This window comes from Hirundo rustica, chromosome 9 (genome assembly GCF_015227805.2).
Source record: "Hirundo rustica isolate bHirRus1 chromosome 9, bHirRus1.pri.v3, whole genome shotgun sequence".
Classification (NCBI taxonomy): domain Eukaryota; kingdom Metazoa; phylum Chordata; class Aves; order Passeriformes; family Hirundinidae; genus Hirundo; species Hirundo rustica.
In genome coordinates, this window is record NC_053458.1 from 18,180,782 (window position 1) to 18,199,726 (window position 18,945).

General features: G+C 38.0%; 1 protein-coding gene across 6 annotated transcripts in view; it reads right to left on the reverse strand.

Moving 5' to 3' along the window:
- The window catches only part of DPYD (dihydropyrimidine dehydrogenase), a 350,974-nt gene that overhangs the window by 144,724 nt on the left and 187,305 nt on the right, over positions 1-18,945 (reverse strand). For 5 of the 6 annotated variants that reach the window (XM_040073309.1, XM_040073306.2, XM_040073310.1 and 2 more), the window contains one exon: positions 15,471-15,686. In XM_040073309.1, the coding sequence (XP_039929243.1) occupies positions 15,471-15,686 (216 nt within the window). Of the gene's footprint in view, positions 1-15,470; positions 15,687-18,945 lie in introns of those variants that run through there. The other variant, XM_040073315.2, reaches the window with a different exon arrangement.

The window sequence follows — 18,945 nt, forward strand, 5'->3', positions numbered from 1 at the left end:
CTAACCTTGAGCTGCAGTTTATCTATTGCCTGCAATTCAGGAGACAATAAGGCATTTTACCCAATCAGCTGATCAGCTGAAGGAACTCAAAAGACTGAAATGGCTTTGAAACACACAGGCTTTTAGATATCAAATTACCTCTGGAACCCTCTACCCAGAAGTAACTCAAACAAAACCCATTTGAAATACTGCTTCAATATTCAAAAAAATCAATAATTTAAACCACAGGTTGAACATTTTTACTGCTTCCACTGCAGACTGTCATTTTTTGAAATGAAAATGCTAACAGCACCAAAGGGGAAAGCTCCGGCCAGCCGAGATATGTGTGTGCAGGCGTGGATTGGCTGGAAATGCTGGCTTACTTTTCCTCCCCCAGTTACGTTTACATAAGATCTCTTAAAATAAACAACTCTCATTTCCACCACTTGGAAAAAAAAAAGTTTTTCTTTGTTGCACTTGATGTTTCTGTCTCTGAGAGCTCAGCTATATCACGACACTTCACTGTAAACAAACATGCTGAATGCAAATACTACATCCTCAATTATGCTATTAGGCCACATTATTTTGTATGTAACAGGCACTAACATCGTGGTTTTGAATACCAGCGAGCATAGTGTGAACTCTTGATTAATAGATGGAAAAGCAGGAATATGGGTGATGTTGTGTCCCAATGTTTACAGTGGGAGCAGGAAGCAGTCCAGCACACGTTGCAAAAGCCAAACAAGTATGGGTGGTTCACTGCCCATGATGCCTGCTCATTTAGGCAGAGAACTGGCTGTCTGGAAAAAGATTTCTTAAAAGACAAGGGACACATATGAGGAAGAGACCTGGTAGGAATGTGAACCCTTGAACATAATTGAAGCAAGCTATACAAGGAGGACATGGAGGACATGAAGCAAGCGAGACATGGAGGATGTTGGACAGAGGAGAATCAAGTCTCTCCTCTGCATAAAGTTAACCAACAGGTATATTTTTAGCAGAGCTTGAAATATGTCACACTCCTTCTGTAGAAACTGTGGGGTTTTTGGTCATTTAAAATCTTATTAAATCCTTGCACTCTCTGGAACGAATTTTTTAAATATTGTGTTAAAGGAGAGATGCAAGAAACACAAAAAAACACCACCCAAAAAGCAATGAAATAAACATCACCAGACAGAGCTTATGTATCTACAGGTATACAGCTCTCAACACACAGTAAGAACTATTTTTGTTATGGTAGCAAAGCATCACTTTTAGTATTGTAGAGAGGGGCATAAGAAAGAAATTGTAAGATTGATGGTCCTTGGTTTATCATTTTAATACCTTACTCTCAGATATATTCTTATTCTCTCACACATTTTTAGAGCCTTCTCTAACCATAGTGTTAAAATAGACATGAAAATGTCAATTACGAGAGTAAAGATGCTCAAGTAAAAAACTATGTATTTGTATATATACAGTATTATTGTGAAGTGAAAATTAAATTTGCATTTCTGTTTCTAGAAAAAGAAATTATAACATACTACTATGAATTTTCTGGCTGATATTTTTGTTCGATTTTAACTGAGATAAATGCAGATTTTTGGCCTAGAATAAGAAATGATGAAAATATAACCATTTAAGAAATGTAACATTCAAAAATACATACTCCAAAAATTTGGACATGGACTCCAATATTCTGTTCTTCTTAAAGGCACAAAAAAAATCTGGATATCAAAAAAACCACCACCAAACCCCCAAATGTCAACAGAGAAATTAATCTGAGTTTGGATATATCCAGAATATAGGAAAATAAGATTTTGCTTATTTATGTGTTTGAGACCTGTGTTACCTCCATGTGAAATCACCTATTTCAGGTACGCCTGTCAGTCTTTAAAATATACCTCCCACACAAGAGCAGCAATCAACTGACCTTCTGAGAACACTGTTCTTGGCAGCAGTATAAACTTAAACAGAATAATAAAAATCCAGCAGCAATGAGAAACCCAATACTCATCCTTTCCTCAGTGAGGAAAAACAAGCTCTTCAAGTTAGTGCTGGAGTTAAGGGATTTGGGCTGTTACAGACCACCCAGGGCAGGAGCCCCAAGCACGTGCAACAGGAGTGTTCTGTGGACTGCCAGCTTCTCCTTCCGCTCCATCCCAGCACACCCAAAACAGGCAGTACGGGCTGGCGGCAGTTTTGATTCCCTCGGCAGAATTCAAGCCATGAAGTTTGTCACCACTGACAATACTGGGATAGATTTAAAACCCAATCCAATATAGCACGGGCTGACAGTAGGTTAATCTTGAAATATAAAGTATGGATACTCGTAGTAAAACTTGTATTCAGAAAATAAAAGGGGTGTTGGCTTCTGGCTCTTATCTGCCCTTGCAGCTACAGCCTGGAATGGAGCTACACCCCTCAGCCAGAAGGACTGATAATTCTCTTGCTATAGCCTCTGGATGTTTCCTCTAATGATCCCAGCATCACTCCTGTCTTGTGTAGATTGACTTTTGCTCAGCATGCTTTCAACCGTGCCCCAGTCTCCCACAAACACTGAACAATGCAATCAGCTGCTCCAGCTAAATCAGCTGAGAGTTATAAAACTGAGTTTCGACATATTGAAAACACTTCAATCAATGTCATTTTACTACACCTTCTCTATGGCTTGTTATACACATTAAATAAAAGGGGGCAAACAGGAACCTCCTGAACTGCACAGGAAGAGAACCATCACAGGCAATAAAGCTGAACACAACGCCGACACCACACCAACACCACGCTTCTCTCACTCCATTGTTTAAGCATGAGGCTTGAAAAAGGACCAGGAAGATGCTTTGGGAATGACTGCATTAGGGACATTTGGGAAATGTTTCCAATTTTTATAGATTCCACAGACATATACGACAGACCAACAACTGCATGTGAAAAAGACTGGTACTTTTAAAACAAATTATTTCTAAAATAAGTTGGCTATTGCTGCTGTTTAACAGCAGCATTATTGCCATACAATTTTTATTACAGATTGTCATGTAGGAATAGGGTTTTACACACATACATTTACTATACCATGTGAATTACTAGAAATGCTTTTCTATATTTGTGTGATTTATTAAAACATAAATCATAACAGCACGTGGCAGAAACTCCTTTTGAAGGATATAATAAGGTAACAATTATCCTCTGAACTCCTCTCTTTGTCTTCAGAGAATAAAATGCATTAGAACATATCCATCTGCTGCCCCATGACAGAAAATGAAAGCAACTGTGATGGTTGCACAGTATGCTTTCAGTTCCTGCAGTCGGCTGGTGAAGTGAGCTTTGCTCCTGAATGTGTTGTCAGAGGCAAAAACAAGAGTTTCTCCGATACTTTTAAAGAATAAACCTTAAAAACAGTAACAAAAAATTAATTGAAGAAGTTTGTTTTTACATATGTGCAGATGGATGCGGAAAAATCCTACATGTAAATATTAAGTGTAAATTTAAAGTATATTTCATTTGAAAGAAAATTATGCACACGGGGCCTCCCTTATATGGCTTTGACTTGAATCAATGTACTTCAGCTTTTTCATTTTATGCAGTAATTCACAGGATCTGATTCAGGGGAATTGTAGCATTTTCTTCTGTGGAAATATACACAGAGGAGCAACATAACAAGTTTTGTTAGAATTCCACTCAGAGAAGTTTTAAGGCCTTCTAGATTAGCCTGTGAGTATTTGGAGTCCTGTGTCTGATGACAGGCACAGTGAGAACACTGCTAGTGTACCATGATTATACTCAATTATTTTTTGAAGGAAAAGTCATAAACAAACATTCACTACGTAGAAGGTGCTACATAAAGGCATTTATTAACTGTGCAGCTAAGTAGAAGCAGCAAGATCACAGGATAAAATTGGCCTTAGAATTGGCCAAAGAAAGTATAACTTAATCTCTCAAATGTTGATTGTTTTAAAATTTTATTTCTATGGGAAAATAAACATATGTGTGGTTTAAATTTAAAAGAAAAATACAAAAACCAAGTTTCAACAGCAGTCCAGAATTTACTTTATTTTTCTTTTTCTTCCAGAAAGACACTGTGCCCAAACCACATACCCCAAATCCTTAGGAGTAAAATGATGGGGGCCTCTGAAACCAATGTGATTTCCAGGAATCAAAGAGGATATCAAGTTTCACTTGATATCAAGTGACATCAAAACATTCTCAACAAATAAGTACACATATACACTTACTTTGTTCTAGTTCATAATATACAGAGCTATTTTTTTCATAGATTTTGCAGATGTGTAGCTCAAAATTAAATCACAATGGCATGCAAAGACCCAATCCTGCGTTGCACAATTCTGATTCTACAGGATATTTACCTTTGTAATTAAATTTAAGAAAGTCCACATACCATGTCGTTCTACTGAATGAAAAATTTAAGTCACAGCAAACTGATGCTCTGCTCAATTTGGTCTCTGTACTCCTCTACTGCCCAGGTTCTCTCTGCTTAATATTCCTGAGCACTTCCATAGGTTTTGGGTCAGAATCTGGAACCTAGATTTTCATTGATGATATTACAATTATGCACGGTGTGCACAGTATGACCTGCTCATAGTGTGCCACATTTAGGGACGGACACAATGACAACTGAAGTGCATTCAGAATGCCACACATGACGGTTATGATGGCTGGCAGGCATCCTTATTAACAACTATACTTTTTCAACAGCATACATACAGCAGTTCCTTGGAAACAGGATCGTTTTGGGGCTCCACTAAAGAGATCACAATACCATAATTACTGCCATGGTCACAACAGTTCCGTGAAGTTCTGTACATGAGAACTTTGATACTCTGTGTATATCTAAAGTTCAAACTGACTAAAATAAAGGAGCACATGTCACTGCTTTTCTAATATTACATGCTTAAGCCTTATTTTATTTACAGCTTCCAGCAGCTCTCAGCTCGATCCGCATTGCGCTCGCTGCCACGTAGCTGGAGAAGGCTAACAAACCCCTGCGTGCTCACATGACAACCTTTGTGCAAACGCATCCTTATTCTGTCATCTACTGGCAGCGTGCTTCCCAGTCATGTTCTCTGCCAGTCCTTACCAGTTTGCCAATTACACAAGCTGCTTCCCAGACATCAGACAAAAATTCCATAAGACTGCTGTGCAAGCCTACCCTAATTAACCATCAGCTTAATTAGACAATTTACTGTGTAATTAGCAGGCAATTAGTCAACACCTCTCAGATCTTATTGACTGCTGTGACAGCCTTCCTTAGTCTACACATTCCCATACGCTTCCACGACCATGATCCCAGCCCTATCCTGTACAACAGCAACTCTTGCAAGGGAAGGGAAATCATATTACATAACAAGGGAAGAGGGAGAAAAATCAATATATAGCCTGTTCATTTATTGAACTGTCTTCTAGCCAAGACCTTCTTTTCTCTAGGAGTAGAAGGTCAGCTGCTAACAAAGAAACCTTCAGCTATAACATTAGTCTATATCTTATTCATTTGTAATGTGGTTAAGGAATTTAAAATTTTTTCCCCCTTATACTGTACTAAATTATCAAAGAAGTCAGGCAAGCAGAAGTTAAAGAAAAAAATAATTTAATAACTTACTAACATATCGTAGGTTTAAACATATGTTCTAGAACAGTGAAAAGGTGGTGATAGCTGCTTTTGAGACCTATACCTTGCATTATAATTAACTGCTTCATAGTCTAAAATGCACCAGGAAAGCCAAAATAAAGCATAAAATTTCAATACTAAATAGTAATTCAGTAGCATTAGTGTAATTCAGTAGAAATCATTTCTGAAGTAGTATCAAGTCCTCCACAAAAATCCAAAGTTGCATGTCCTTATAATACAAAGATGGGAGAAATTACAATTAAAGACTAATATAACATGGATATTAAGGGATTACTAAAAATGTGTGTTCCTATTTCCTTTTTCTATAGATTAAAAATTGGATTTTGCAATTAGCATTGACAAGAGCTTTTTTGGATAATTCTTAAAGCATTAATTCCAAAGTTCACAGAATGGATGCACTTGTGTCCTTCTGGAATTAACTCTAGAAGGTTTATTCACAGGTCCTACACTTCCCAGCTGAAGGCTAGAATCCCACAATCGCTGTTGTAGTTTAAAAAAAAAAAAAAATAGATAATTATGTATCTCAAATAATGATAAGAAATGTTATTTATAATACACTCACATACAAATTTGGATTAGTAATAGGTATTTTAACATAAGAACCTGTCAGGTTTTTTAAACATATGGGACTTCATTCTGCTTTTGCAACAATGTCAATCAAGAGTAAATGCAATTATATCACCATGAGACTCAAAAATCAGCTCTTTGCTTTCTTAGCTTCTCGTGCGGGCAAATCAGATGTTGAACACGGCCTTATCCTCTTCATTTACCAAGTGGGAACTCAAGACCTGAGATAACTCGAACACTTAAGAGAAGTGTATTGCCTGTACATAGAAGCTACACTGGTATAACCAAAAATTCCTTGAAAAGTGATTAAGCTAAACCCTGTAAACACGTGTGTGGAAACACATGCCAGTTCAGAGACAGTTACACCATTTCAGCTAATGCCTGTAAAATATTTACCACGAGCTGTACAGCACCACGTACACGCTTGACACTCATCTCAGAGTGCCCCTGTAGAGCCAAGTTGGACCCACGTTTCTGCAAACATCTTGCAAGACTGCATGGTCCAGCCAGGAATCTCGGGGCAATAGCTGCTGCACAAGGTGCTCCAGGTCTCCCCAGCCTGTCGTGGTGCAGAGCAGAAAAGCGGGCGCCCAAGAGCACAGCTGCCTTGTAACGCACCCAGCTGGAGCAGAAGCCACCCGCTGGTGCCAGGGGAGGAGGCCCAGCACTGCAAAGTCTTCCCCAAGCATCTGCAGCCTCAGCGTGGCAGTGGGCACAGGTGGGGTCCCAAAGTGTCACCTGGGCTTTTGCAGAAGCCAGCATTTGGCCACAGCAATGAATGCAGGCCTCAGCAAAGATGCTGAACTGTAAATCAGAGCAACTGAATCATGACAATCACTTTTCCTTTGTAACACTTCAGTACCTAAGTAGGCCTAGACTGAAGTCTAGATGGTGTTCTGGGTTTATTTTTATAATCAGAACGTGGAAATGAGGGAAAAAACCCCCAAACTCTGACACATGCACTTAACCAAATGGGGATAGGCAAAAAGCCAGTGACTTGACAGAAGGGAAACTTCTGAATTCTATACTGACAAAATAAAGATTTCATTTTTTTTCCTTAATGTCTGTGGTTAGCTATTAAAGTGCATCATAACAATTTCAAAAAATAGGGAAGTTTTATGCTAAAACTCAAAAATGTTAAGTATGGCTTTATACTGTGATTGTCTTAGGTGTGTTTCAAATATAACTATTAAGAAAAATATCCTACAGTCTATTCTAATAAATTATAAAAGATATTAATGCCACTTAAGAAAGTTAGATGCAGTTGGCTGGCACAAAACTAAAAGGTTTGCAACAAGTCTGAATTGAGAATGGAAAAAATGTGAAAATTCTAAATTTCAGAATCACACTTGCCAATTTCTAGCTTACATTCAAACTGCCTTTTTAGCTGAATTCCTTCCAGACAAAAAATTACATGAGTTATTTTCAAGATCACCAACAACTGTTTCAAGGACATACAAAACAACCACAGAAAAATGTAGCTGAATAGTACTTTACACAAGTATGCTACATATTTGCTTTTTAGAATCCTGTTTATTCAGGATGTGATATTCAAAAATGTTGAGTACTTCAGATACAGCCAACAGGACCTGCAGATCCTCAGCAGTTTTGGAAAATCCTCCATGTGTGCTCTCCTTGTCTCTCTCTTGATAAATATTTGCAGGTATTTTCAGAAGAACGAGGTAAATAAAGCAAAATTAGTAAAGAGCAAAGCAGCTTCTTCAACATAAAAAGAAATACTGTTCTGATTTTTAACCAACGTAAAATTTTCATCCATTTTATTTGACTGACTAGGTAATAGTTGCACTAGGTATAGAAATTATGTCCTCTTTTAGGTACTGGTCACTACCAGCTGCACGTTATGCTGAGCATTCCCACTTTTGGAAGCTATTTTTTACATAAAGGCTTATATAGCAAACTCCTCAGTGTCGCAGTCTGTATGCTCTTTCAGAATTCCACTTGAACTGCTCTTGCGTTACGCCAATCTAAGTACACTAGAAGTTTCATTACAACACGCAACAGTTTTCAGATTAAAAGATACCTTAAAGACTGATTTACAAGTTTTTTATACATAAGCTGCCCGAAATATTCAAGCTCCAGATTAATGTTCACACTTACACTTCATAGATGTATATGCACTCTGGCTACACTGTTTGAAACAAGACTCCAGAAAAAAGAGACGGGAAAAAGAAACAATCTCTAAATAAATACTGTGTAAAAAAATCCCCAGATGAATAGAAACCAAATCCTTTAGACATAACTGAGAACCCTGCAGCCTACCAAGAACCAGTTTTAGACATGTATCTGGTTTTACCTTTGCCGGGCAGCTTTGTGCGCAGCTCTGAGAAAGGTAAGCCATTGCCAGCTTGTGGAACTTATGCCACGAGCTCAAGGCATAAGGCATAAAAGTTTCAGCCATGCTCACTCTGCTCCATGAGGGTGAATGGCAGAAAAAGTGGTAACATGGGAAGAAAACTGCTGATCCTTTGCTTGTAAAAATCTGTCCTTTAACACAGATGAGGTTTACTGACTCAATGTGCAACACCCCTGCATGACAGATCCCTCTGTCTTCCACAGATGAATTGTCACATTGTGCTCCACGCCTTGAGATAACAGACTTCTCCATGAAAGACTCAGTGCAGAAAAGAGACTCCCACTGCAGAAGTGCAGCATTTCTGTGATATTTAATGCTACAGGAAGAGTGGGACTAAACATTTCCCCAGAGGTTTAATTTTTTATCACGAACTTGTAAGAAGTTTTTCATTTATAAATTAGTAAATACAACCACAAAGAGAAAGAGATGGAAACTTTTTATGGATTGTTGTTCAACTCCTGCTGTAAAAATGCAGGTTGCTTTTTTCAGCATTCGAAATATTCATTGACCAAAACGACCAGAATTACTGATGGCAAAAACACATTTTCAAATGGTCCAAAGTGCCTCACTTGCAAATTCAGTGGTGTCAAGATGCACACGCGCATCAATTTAGGGTGGGCATCTACCTGGCGCAGACTTCAGCTGTGTGTGGTAGGAAAGGCCTTGGCTTATCAATAAAGGCTTTGTTAAAGCTCTCAGTCCTGGAATCTTTGGTCTCTCACTGTGCCCAAGCTGCACTACATCACTCCAGATGGATCCTTCCATCTGTGTGAAGACATGCCAGACCCCTACATTGCTGGGTGTGTGGACTAGGGAAGAAGAATGGTTAAATGCAGTACTTTCCAGTTCCTCAGACAGCAATTTTGAAGCTTTTGAAGTTATTTGCATACAAAGAAGTCTGCAGCATACTCTCAACTGGGTCAGAGATAGGGTAAAACTAGGTAGAGAGATGAGATCCGGTCCTTAAGTTGAACATATCAGAGAAATACTTTTTCTCAGAGAAAAATGAGAAAAGTCTGTTTTCCTGCTACTCATATTCACAGAATCATTTGTTCATTTTTTGTAGCTAAATAAGACATTTTCTGTATAAAAATAAAATGGCATAACTACAGCATTTTAAAAGACAATAATTACATCCCATAGCACTTCCCTAGCACAGCCTTTTACCTCTCCTGTTAAACTTCACTGATTTTATGCACCAAACTAAAACTACAAAAATTACAAAACAATAAAGATGGTATTTCTTATTAAAATTCTGTCAGAAATATTGAGCAAAATGAAGGACATAAAGAACTCCTAAGAATACTAGAACCAGTAATAATAATTTTAAAATTTGCAAAAGAAGAAAATAATTTAAGAGTGTTGTGTGCTAAGGAATCCCATAAAATGCTCATTTTTCTGTTCAAAAAATGTAGTTAATAAAAGTTGTCTAATGCTGTTTAGTAGAAAGGCAAACTGCCCCTTTTATATTTGACATTAACAATCTGATCATTTGTCTCCCCAAAGAAAGCCCATACAGCTTTCATACAGACCACACAATAAAGAATAGTAATATTTCTGTTTACTGAGATATCAACTGGCATTTCGTTGCAAGTCAATGGTCTATCTTTGCTACAGCATACTAGACCTCAATCTGGCATCCACAAATGTCAAGAGTATAAAAAAAAATTATAGGATGGAAATCAAAAGCATGCTCTAAATTCCTAAAAACCAAACAAAGTTCACCTAGACATATTTGCTGCAGAAATCAGTACAATATTCAGCTGTCAATCTTGAAAAACAATGAGGGAGCGATGCTGTCAGTAGGACAGGATAATAACATTTCAAGCAGATGTTCAGGCGGGGCTCTAATTCTCACTGAACTCCCTTGGTAAGCATTTAATTTCTTTATCATATGCAAGCTAGGCAAATTGTACTTCATCAAAACTGTATTGTGAAATATTAATATTTCATATTATAGCAAAACTCCATAGAATAACCTTTGTCATATTAAGAACATCAGAATTTCAAATGTCATGGTTCTGCATTTTAATGCATCTTAAATAGCTTTTTGGCTTGGCACCATAAATTATAACTAGTTTAATCTAAATTACTACGCTGTAATATCATACAAAAATATACATTTTGTAATACAGATTCACTTCTGTGAAATACTAATGTTATGGAAAACAATGCATCATTGTACCATGATTTTTTTACCACCTTCAATTATGAAGCGAGGTGCACACAGTGCAAATGTACACAGAGAGAACTAGCTGGAGCCTGAATATGTATATTGTAAAAACAGCACATACAAATGCAATATACACTGGGCAAATTAATTAATTCTCTTCCAGCATTTTTATTTAGAAATGGTTCTGAAAATGTATTGTAAACTCTACATCTGTAAACTGCATAAACATATATTATGCCTAGAAAGTTTCCTCCTATATGGTTTAGATCAAATTTAATGTAGTTTTAATTGCAGCTTTGTTTTTAAAATCAACCATGCAACTTGCTCCATATGTAATGAAAAAAAATTAAAGATTAAAAATGAAGTTAGTCTGCATGTTGATTTCTGCTGGTTCTCATAATAAAGGCAACTGTTTCTGCATTATTGAAAGCGACAGCATCACAAATCAATGCATGTCACAACAAAATAAAGACAGATGTATCTGATTAATCAGAATTAAATTTTAGAAGTGAAGGAAGCATCTAAAAATCAAAGCAAACATTTCTGCTAACCCAGTTGTTTTTTCATCTTTCTAAACAGCCCGTACAATGCAGTGAGAGAACAACAAAGCCTGAATTCAGCTGATAAAACCCTAATTTCTGCTATAAACTCCTCACTGTAATAGTAAATATGGCATAGGGATGTACAGACCTCATATAATCGTTGACTTATTTTGATACTATGTTTATACAAACTTTCCGATTACAGGCTTTAATACAAATTTTGCGTTCTAAAAACACTCACTAAATTCCTAGTGAATAAACCAGCTCAGTATAACACTTCTCCTAAAACCCTCCCACTCACAGTTATGTGTCTAATTAATGCAGTATCTGTCATTCTGTGTGTAGTTTTTTGTTCATCTGAGCTCTAAAAGATGTAATAATTGGTATCCATTTACTGTGGACTCTATGATATGCAGCTCCCCCATTTCCCTTCAATACCTTGCAAACGGAATTTACAAATAATATGTTGCTGCATACAGTTATCTGAACAAGACAGAAATACTATATGAACCAACAGAGCAATGAGCTATCGATCTTGCAGTCAAAAAGGGAAGATGTGAAGGTAGAAAAAGGTGTGTGAAGGGTCACTTCTATTCTGCTGCCATTTGTCTTTCTCAGCGATTTTCCATTTCAAAAGCAGTTATTCCCTTTTCTGGAAGAAATCAAATCTAGTTGATACTAAATCATCTGTGCACAGATATTTAATTTAGTAAATATCTGTATTTAATATTTAATATAAAGTATCTAATATTTAATTTAGTAAATAAAATTCTACAAGTCACTATCTCCCTCACAGACACCATCAGACATGTACAGGTACAGTCCCCTATGATTAATATTTGCTCTCCAGCACCTTCTAAAGTATGCAGAGCGCAGTATATTCCGAAGTATAAATACCCTGAAGGAATTTCAGCTACTCCTTACATTAGTTTTTTTGTAGGTTTCAACAACAGTAGAGTAGTATGCAAGAACAAACTTTGTTGAATCACTGGAAGTTGAAATGCTTACCCTACAAACAGAAAAATGCTACAAAGGCTGTCAAGAAGACAATTATAAGCAAGGTATGTGGGTGTTTAAAAAGGGAACGAGCACGGCAAGAAATAGTGCGCTCTATGCTAACTCCCCCTGGGCAGCACGTGAAGCTTTCAAGGTGAGGCCATGACACATGAGGATTAGAAAGACTAGGGGAGTAAATCACGGTCCAGAGGCTGAACTCCAGCACTGCCACCCAACATCTCCTCTGTACAAGGCAGTAGGGCCTCTCATGGGCTGCAGGGATCCCTGGCCTTGTGTTTTAGAAGAGCTTTCTGTGCTAGATGATGAAAGAGAGAAAAGGAGAAGTAGCTCATATGAAATAAATCCTGTGTCTTACAAGAATCATAGCTCTCCAGCCTGAGTCCTTTTTATCTCTGTCCTTGGATCCCCTTCTTTCGAGATTTATCATGCTTTTCTCTCTGACCTTATTCCATCACACCGTAGTTAATGTATGGAAATTTGTGATTGGACTGTATATGCTTTTCACAACCTGTATGTCACTCATATTTAGCCTGCATCAGCCAGTTTTGCTGAAGTGCCAAAGGATGCCCATGGTAAACAGGGAATTCACTGGTTTCCCCTAGCAGTGTACAAACACAGTGGCAAATTCAGTCACTGGTTCTGGAAAAGGGAGAACTGCTGCTGCTGCTAAGTTCCCTATGGCCACACAGGCTAGGCAAATCAGAAGGAAACCCACCAGTTAAGCCTTACCAGGACAGATAAAATGAGGAGAAGAGGAAAAAACAGAATCCTACTTGCACTACATACAATCAAGGCTGAAGTGGAAAAGCTTCAGCTGCCAAAAACTGTGTCTAGCAAGCTCTCTCCCTCCCCAGAAGCTCTTCCACACTTGGGAACTGTACTGTCTGGGGATCTGCTCCTCCTCCTCCCACCAATTCCAAAGGCTTAGATCAGGAAATCTTCGCTCTTGATCCTGCTGTGTAGTTTGCTTTGACTATCTGGGCAGGACAGCTCAGTCTGAAATCCCCACCATTGGTACCACAGCCCAAGAGAGCATTCTGCTTCCTGCTGAAAACTGCACGAGATTTATGTCTACATAATCAGAAGCGAAGTTAAAAAAAAAAAAAAAAAAAAAAGTTAGCACATTACGGCAACCTATATTTCAAACTCTCTACCAACATTTTGTTCTAGCATTAAGGCAGTCTTCTGTAATACCCAGTTCACATAATGACTGCTGTACCTTACTGAGCTTTTCTTCCCATTTGGAATAGGTTTTTTTTGAAGTATTAAGTGCCGTGTTACTCTGATAAATAAAAGCAAATTCGCTTCTGCAGCACCTCTCAGCCAAGTATCTCAAATCATGCCACAAATACAGCTGTGGGAAGTGCAGTATTAGTAAGAATACAATAATAGAAAAATTAAGCAGCACTTGGGTGGGACACAGCTCTACTAGACACAACACGATTCAAGAGTTTAGGCAGAGTACTGTTTCCTGCTGAATATTAGAAGGAAGCTTAAGCAGAAATAACAATAATTGAACTTGAATTACTAGATAGCATTTTTCTGAAGTTATTAACTTAAATAATACTTGCAATATCTCATTGCAACAAATACTTTAAAAAAAAACTTGAAAGATCTTCATCTGAGTCACACCTCCAGAGCATGGCATCCAGTGGAACACTTCACAGTCGCCATTTCAGAAATGACTCAGAGTCTGCTGCTTAGTATAGCACCAACATCACTTCCTACAACATGCATGTCTTTCCTCCTTAACTCCCACCCAAGCTGGAACTCAGCCTGTGTCTGTTTAGCTCTTGAGAGGCACGGTAATCGACGTGCAGTCTGGCAGGACTGCCAGCATACCGGCAATAAAACTGATAAAAAAATAAGTCTCAGTATTTGCTATGGGTTGTCTGTAGCCTAGGCACTGAATAATTACAGCTGATGGTATGTTATACATGTAAGTCAGTTGTAAACATAGTTGAATGACATTTATGTCCTAGAAAGTGTTTTAATAAGAAGCCCTGTGAAGTAGATTGGAATCTCCCCTGCAATCCAGAGAAACACTTCCTGAGGGCTACTTCAGGTATAAGCAACAGCAGAATCCAGCCTGACATATTTTACAGTATTCTGTAGCAGTACAGCATTTTGTCCTTAGACCTTCCTCATACTAGAGGGGAACCCACTACAGTTAACTCACCTGTGCTGCTTACCCTTGGAAAGCTGGCGGAGAAACAAACCCACCTTTTCTCTTTTGCTCCATCCATCAGTACCCTTGTATATCCCCCCTCTGAACCAAGAATAAAAGGCCCTTGTATCCAAATTAATTTCAAAAGCTTCCTTCAGCCCACACTAATGTTTGTTACTGGTTAACAATATGTTGCTATTATTCACAGTGTTACTCGGGCCTATGTTCAAGGATTCACCTTTGCTTTTCTTCCTCCCTTCACAAGTCAAACCATATCGCCATCACAGCCCAAAACCTGTTTCTTCTTTCTGTGATCTGTTTATCAAAGCTGTTATTTTCTTTCACTGTCTAAACTTCTTGCTCAGTCTCAACTCACCATTTTGAATGTAGCAATAAGAAGCTGCAATTCTCCTGAATTCAAACAGGTAATTACACACTTAAACTACAAAAAATGCCTTTTTTTTTAAGGTGCCACACTGAGCCATAGCGTTCAAGACTTAATTCTAACTCCTTCCTCCTCTACTACATGTTACTGAAGGTTGACATCACAGTGCTCTTCTCTCCACAGCCTTGGTTTTATGTTGCCTCCATCTTTCTCTTCCACTACCCACCCAGCCTCCTCCTTGCAGCCACATTATCACATTGCAACTGCACCTCCAGGTCAATGGCTTATCCTGGCAGCCTGTGGCACAGAATCCACCCTCATGAGTTATGTGACAAAGCTGTTACTCATTCTCTTTACATTCTGATCCTTCACAGAAAACATTTTCACTGAAGTATTTTTGAAAAAGGATTTTTTCACTTAATAGTTGGCTAATATTAAAAGTAGGGGCAATAAAAGGGAAGAATGTAACAACAAACAGAACCAGACATTGTGTCACTGCACTGTGGAAAGCTCACAGACTAGTTGAACTACACAATGCATCACACCCTTCCCTGCTATCTTTATGCTAGTTGGATATAACAGCGCCATTCAATTATACAAAGATACGGCTGCATGCAAAATACACATCAAAATATTTCCTTACCTTATCCAGGGAGAATGTTTTAGTGACAGCAAAGCCCCACCCAGCTTCAAATGCTCTTCGAATCATTGAAGAACTAGTAGCAGGGGTTGCACTGGCAAGGCCAAAAGGATTTGGAAACTTCAGTCCAGCCATTTCTACACTGATATCCACTAAATCTACAGGAGTGTAGAAGAGAGGTAGTTCTGGAACTGCAGAAACTGCAACACCATATAAGGACTGTAAAAAACAAACAAACAAAAAAAATACTAAACCACAGATTTTTTTTTTTTTTCTGATCTATTTTTATACCATTTCTTATTAATCCTGATAAGGGGATAATTAATATATAATAACCCAAAGTTTAAGTATTCTATTTGGTGTTCAGACCTGCAAATCAGCAAAACATGCGAACACTCACCTATCTAACATCTTCAGCCCAAGCAGTCTTCATGCTGAAATACTATGCTATGCTGGAAATAACTGAATGACAGTAACAAAAATAATGAAGAAACTTATTTTACATCCTGTACTGATAAGCGTGGTTTAGTCCAAAGGTTTGTTCAGCCTTTCTGAAGAGCCACTTCTGTTCCCTACAGCAGTCAGTAACAGTGAGACTGAAAAAACCCTTTATGCACATGGACCCTTTCTAGTTTTCTTCTCAGGCGCCAATCAATAGAAAGTATATGGAATTGTGAAACATGAGGGGAAGCATCATGTGGGGAGGATCACTCAGCCCTAACTCCATGTATTCCGAACCTCGGAACCTTTTTGCCCCACTTTGAAAGATTTCATTTAGCCTACACAATGGCATACCTATACAAAACTAATTAATTGTAGTAGTATGAATATGCTTCAAGACTGAAAAAAGCTAGAGTCTGATTGCCGTCAAAAACATCATACACATTATGGCTGTGCCACCACAGTCACTTGTGTTTTCATACGAAAGTGTCTTTCCTCCAAAAAGCATTCAATGTATATGTGGCACCTAATAATATAAAAATTGTAGGGAGAAAAGCTTTATCCATGTATGGATACTGATCAGCACCCCAATCACGCTGTGGTGGCTAGAATTTAAATCTTTGTTCCCTCAAATGGTTGACCCAATAAAATCATAATGAAATAAAGCAGGAACTTTCAACACAGAGAAGCCCTACACTCTAATAAGTAACAGCTAAGAGCACAGCAGTTTCTTCTATCTTTAAAAAGATTTGTTTGTTTCCTTGTTTCAGCAGGACAAAAAGAATCAGTACTTGAAGTTTGGAGAAGATTTTCTGTAGCAGAGTAACAACCTCGGTCCCTCAGGAATTGCTGCCTTTTGGGGTTTGGGATTTTTTTTTTTTTTTTTAAGGAACTTATTTAATCAATTTTTACCTGTGAAAACTGTTAAGCACAGATGGGATGAGGAGTTTTTAGTGCCTTTTGTTTCCTAGGCTGGTTTAAAACCCGAGAGGTCACGCCTGCCTGGTTTTGGGATTGTGTGGATTCCCCTCATACTACTCTGACCCCAAATCTTTGAATCTTCAGACAAAGAGGATACATTTTGGGGCTAAAATTTCTGACGGCTTAAAAGCACTGAAAGTAGTGGAATTGTCCTCGCCTGAATGATGCAAACCTGACTGAGTCGCTAATGGCGGGCATTTTGAGAAAAGCCAATTTCTAAAGTTCCCTAACACTTGGGCCCAAACTGCTTCAGTGACACGACCTCTCCCATCGGGAGGCAGATGCAGTTACACTTTAGAGAGCCAAACACACCCCATCTCTTCCTTCCTGAGTGCTCACTGCTTTCTCCATGTCATACTCCACAGGGCTATTTTCCGAATCCAGGAGAATGTGAGTTCCGCAAAAACGAAACAGCCTGGCATTCTACATCTCAAAAGCTTTTGTTAACTGGCCAGTCAAAAAAAAAAAAAAAAAAAAAAAAAAAAAGGGGGGGGGGGGGAATGAAAGAATTCTCCTTTTATCACTTTGAGTTTGATTTAATATTTTTAACTTTTATTTCCTAGCTCTTCTTAACTAATTTTTAACTGCAGAATGACGTTTGCAATGCCAATCCAGAAAATCCTGAATCTCAAATTAAAGCATTTTTTAAATGCTAGCACTTTTTGTCTCCTGCATATCTGCAAGTGGAGAAATCCGCTGAAATCAACACTGATATATTGAACTCTTACAAAAAACTCTTTGATTTTCATTCTGTAAGAATGACATCAAAGAAAATCTTAAGGAAAATAATTTGGTCAACTCCACACTTTGCACACATGTGGGCAATAAACCAAATTTTCCACTTTAATATAATTTGCTATTCAGAATTGTTTAAAAGTTCTTTGTGAATAAATTTCAGTCTGAGGATTGATCACACACTACTCATAGCTTGTACAACTGTAAATATCGTTTGCTATAGACAAATAGACAGAGAGTGCTGAAGTTCCATTGTAGTTTCTTTGCCCAAGCAGGACAATTAAATCTTTAAAAGTTGTTCTCTCATAAAATGAATGCTGCTTGAAAGTGATTCTTAGTGACCCTTCTACCTTTCTGTGGTAAAATAGAAAAGATATCCTATACAAGACAAAAAAAACCCCAAAAACAAACAAAAAACCCCAACCCAAACAAACAAACACAAAAAAACCAAAAAAAACAAAACCCAACAAAAAAACCCCAAAACAACAACAAAAAAACCCACAAAAAACCAAACAAACAAAGCACCCAAGCAGTGAAAGACTTTTGAAGCATATGGTTGAAAATAACCCATGCAGGAATAGGCCTTGCCTCCTACATGCCATCGTTCAAACCAGTCTAAAGACACCTACCAAACCATATTTAGGGGCCCGTTTTTCCTGCCTTACTTCCCTTCCAAAGAGCAGAACCACAAAGAATTCCACCCACATGCTCTCAGGTCCCACAAAATGTGCCTAATGGTTTGTTAATGATGAAGTGACCCAAGCAGAAGTGGCAGGGGGAGAAATAAGAAAGGTTACAAGGGAATAAACCAAAGATCTAAAAACACAGAGGGGCAGGATGCAGCTGAAGGTTCAGTAGTCAGAGGCAACATATCTTTGGAGATTTATCTCCCTCTTTCCTATCACTTCCTTTTTTGCTCAATTTTTTGCTGGTTTTTGTTTTGGTTTGGTTTGGGTTCTTTTCAGCAAAATGCTTAAAAATAAATATATTTTATAAGCCTCAATGCATTGTTTTCCGCAAAGCAAAATTTTTGGCAAACAAAAATAGCTTCCTGAAAGTGAAATCATCTTTATAATGAAGGATTTCCCTGACATTGCACAAACAAATAGGAAAAGAAAGCCTGCAGGCAAGAGTTTATTTATAATAACTCTTCTCCTGATTTTCACAAGTAGATAACAAAAAGCATGGCCCATTCTTCCTCTTAATTTGATGTCAACCAGCTGACCTAACAATATTGCAGGGACTTGTTGCAATCATGCCAATTTTTTGGAGACTGGAACAGGGTGGTGAAAAATCCCCCAGCACGTTGAGTGTAGTGGGT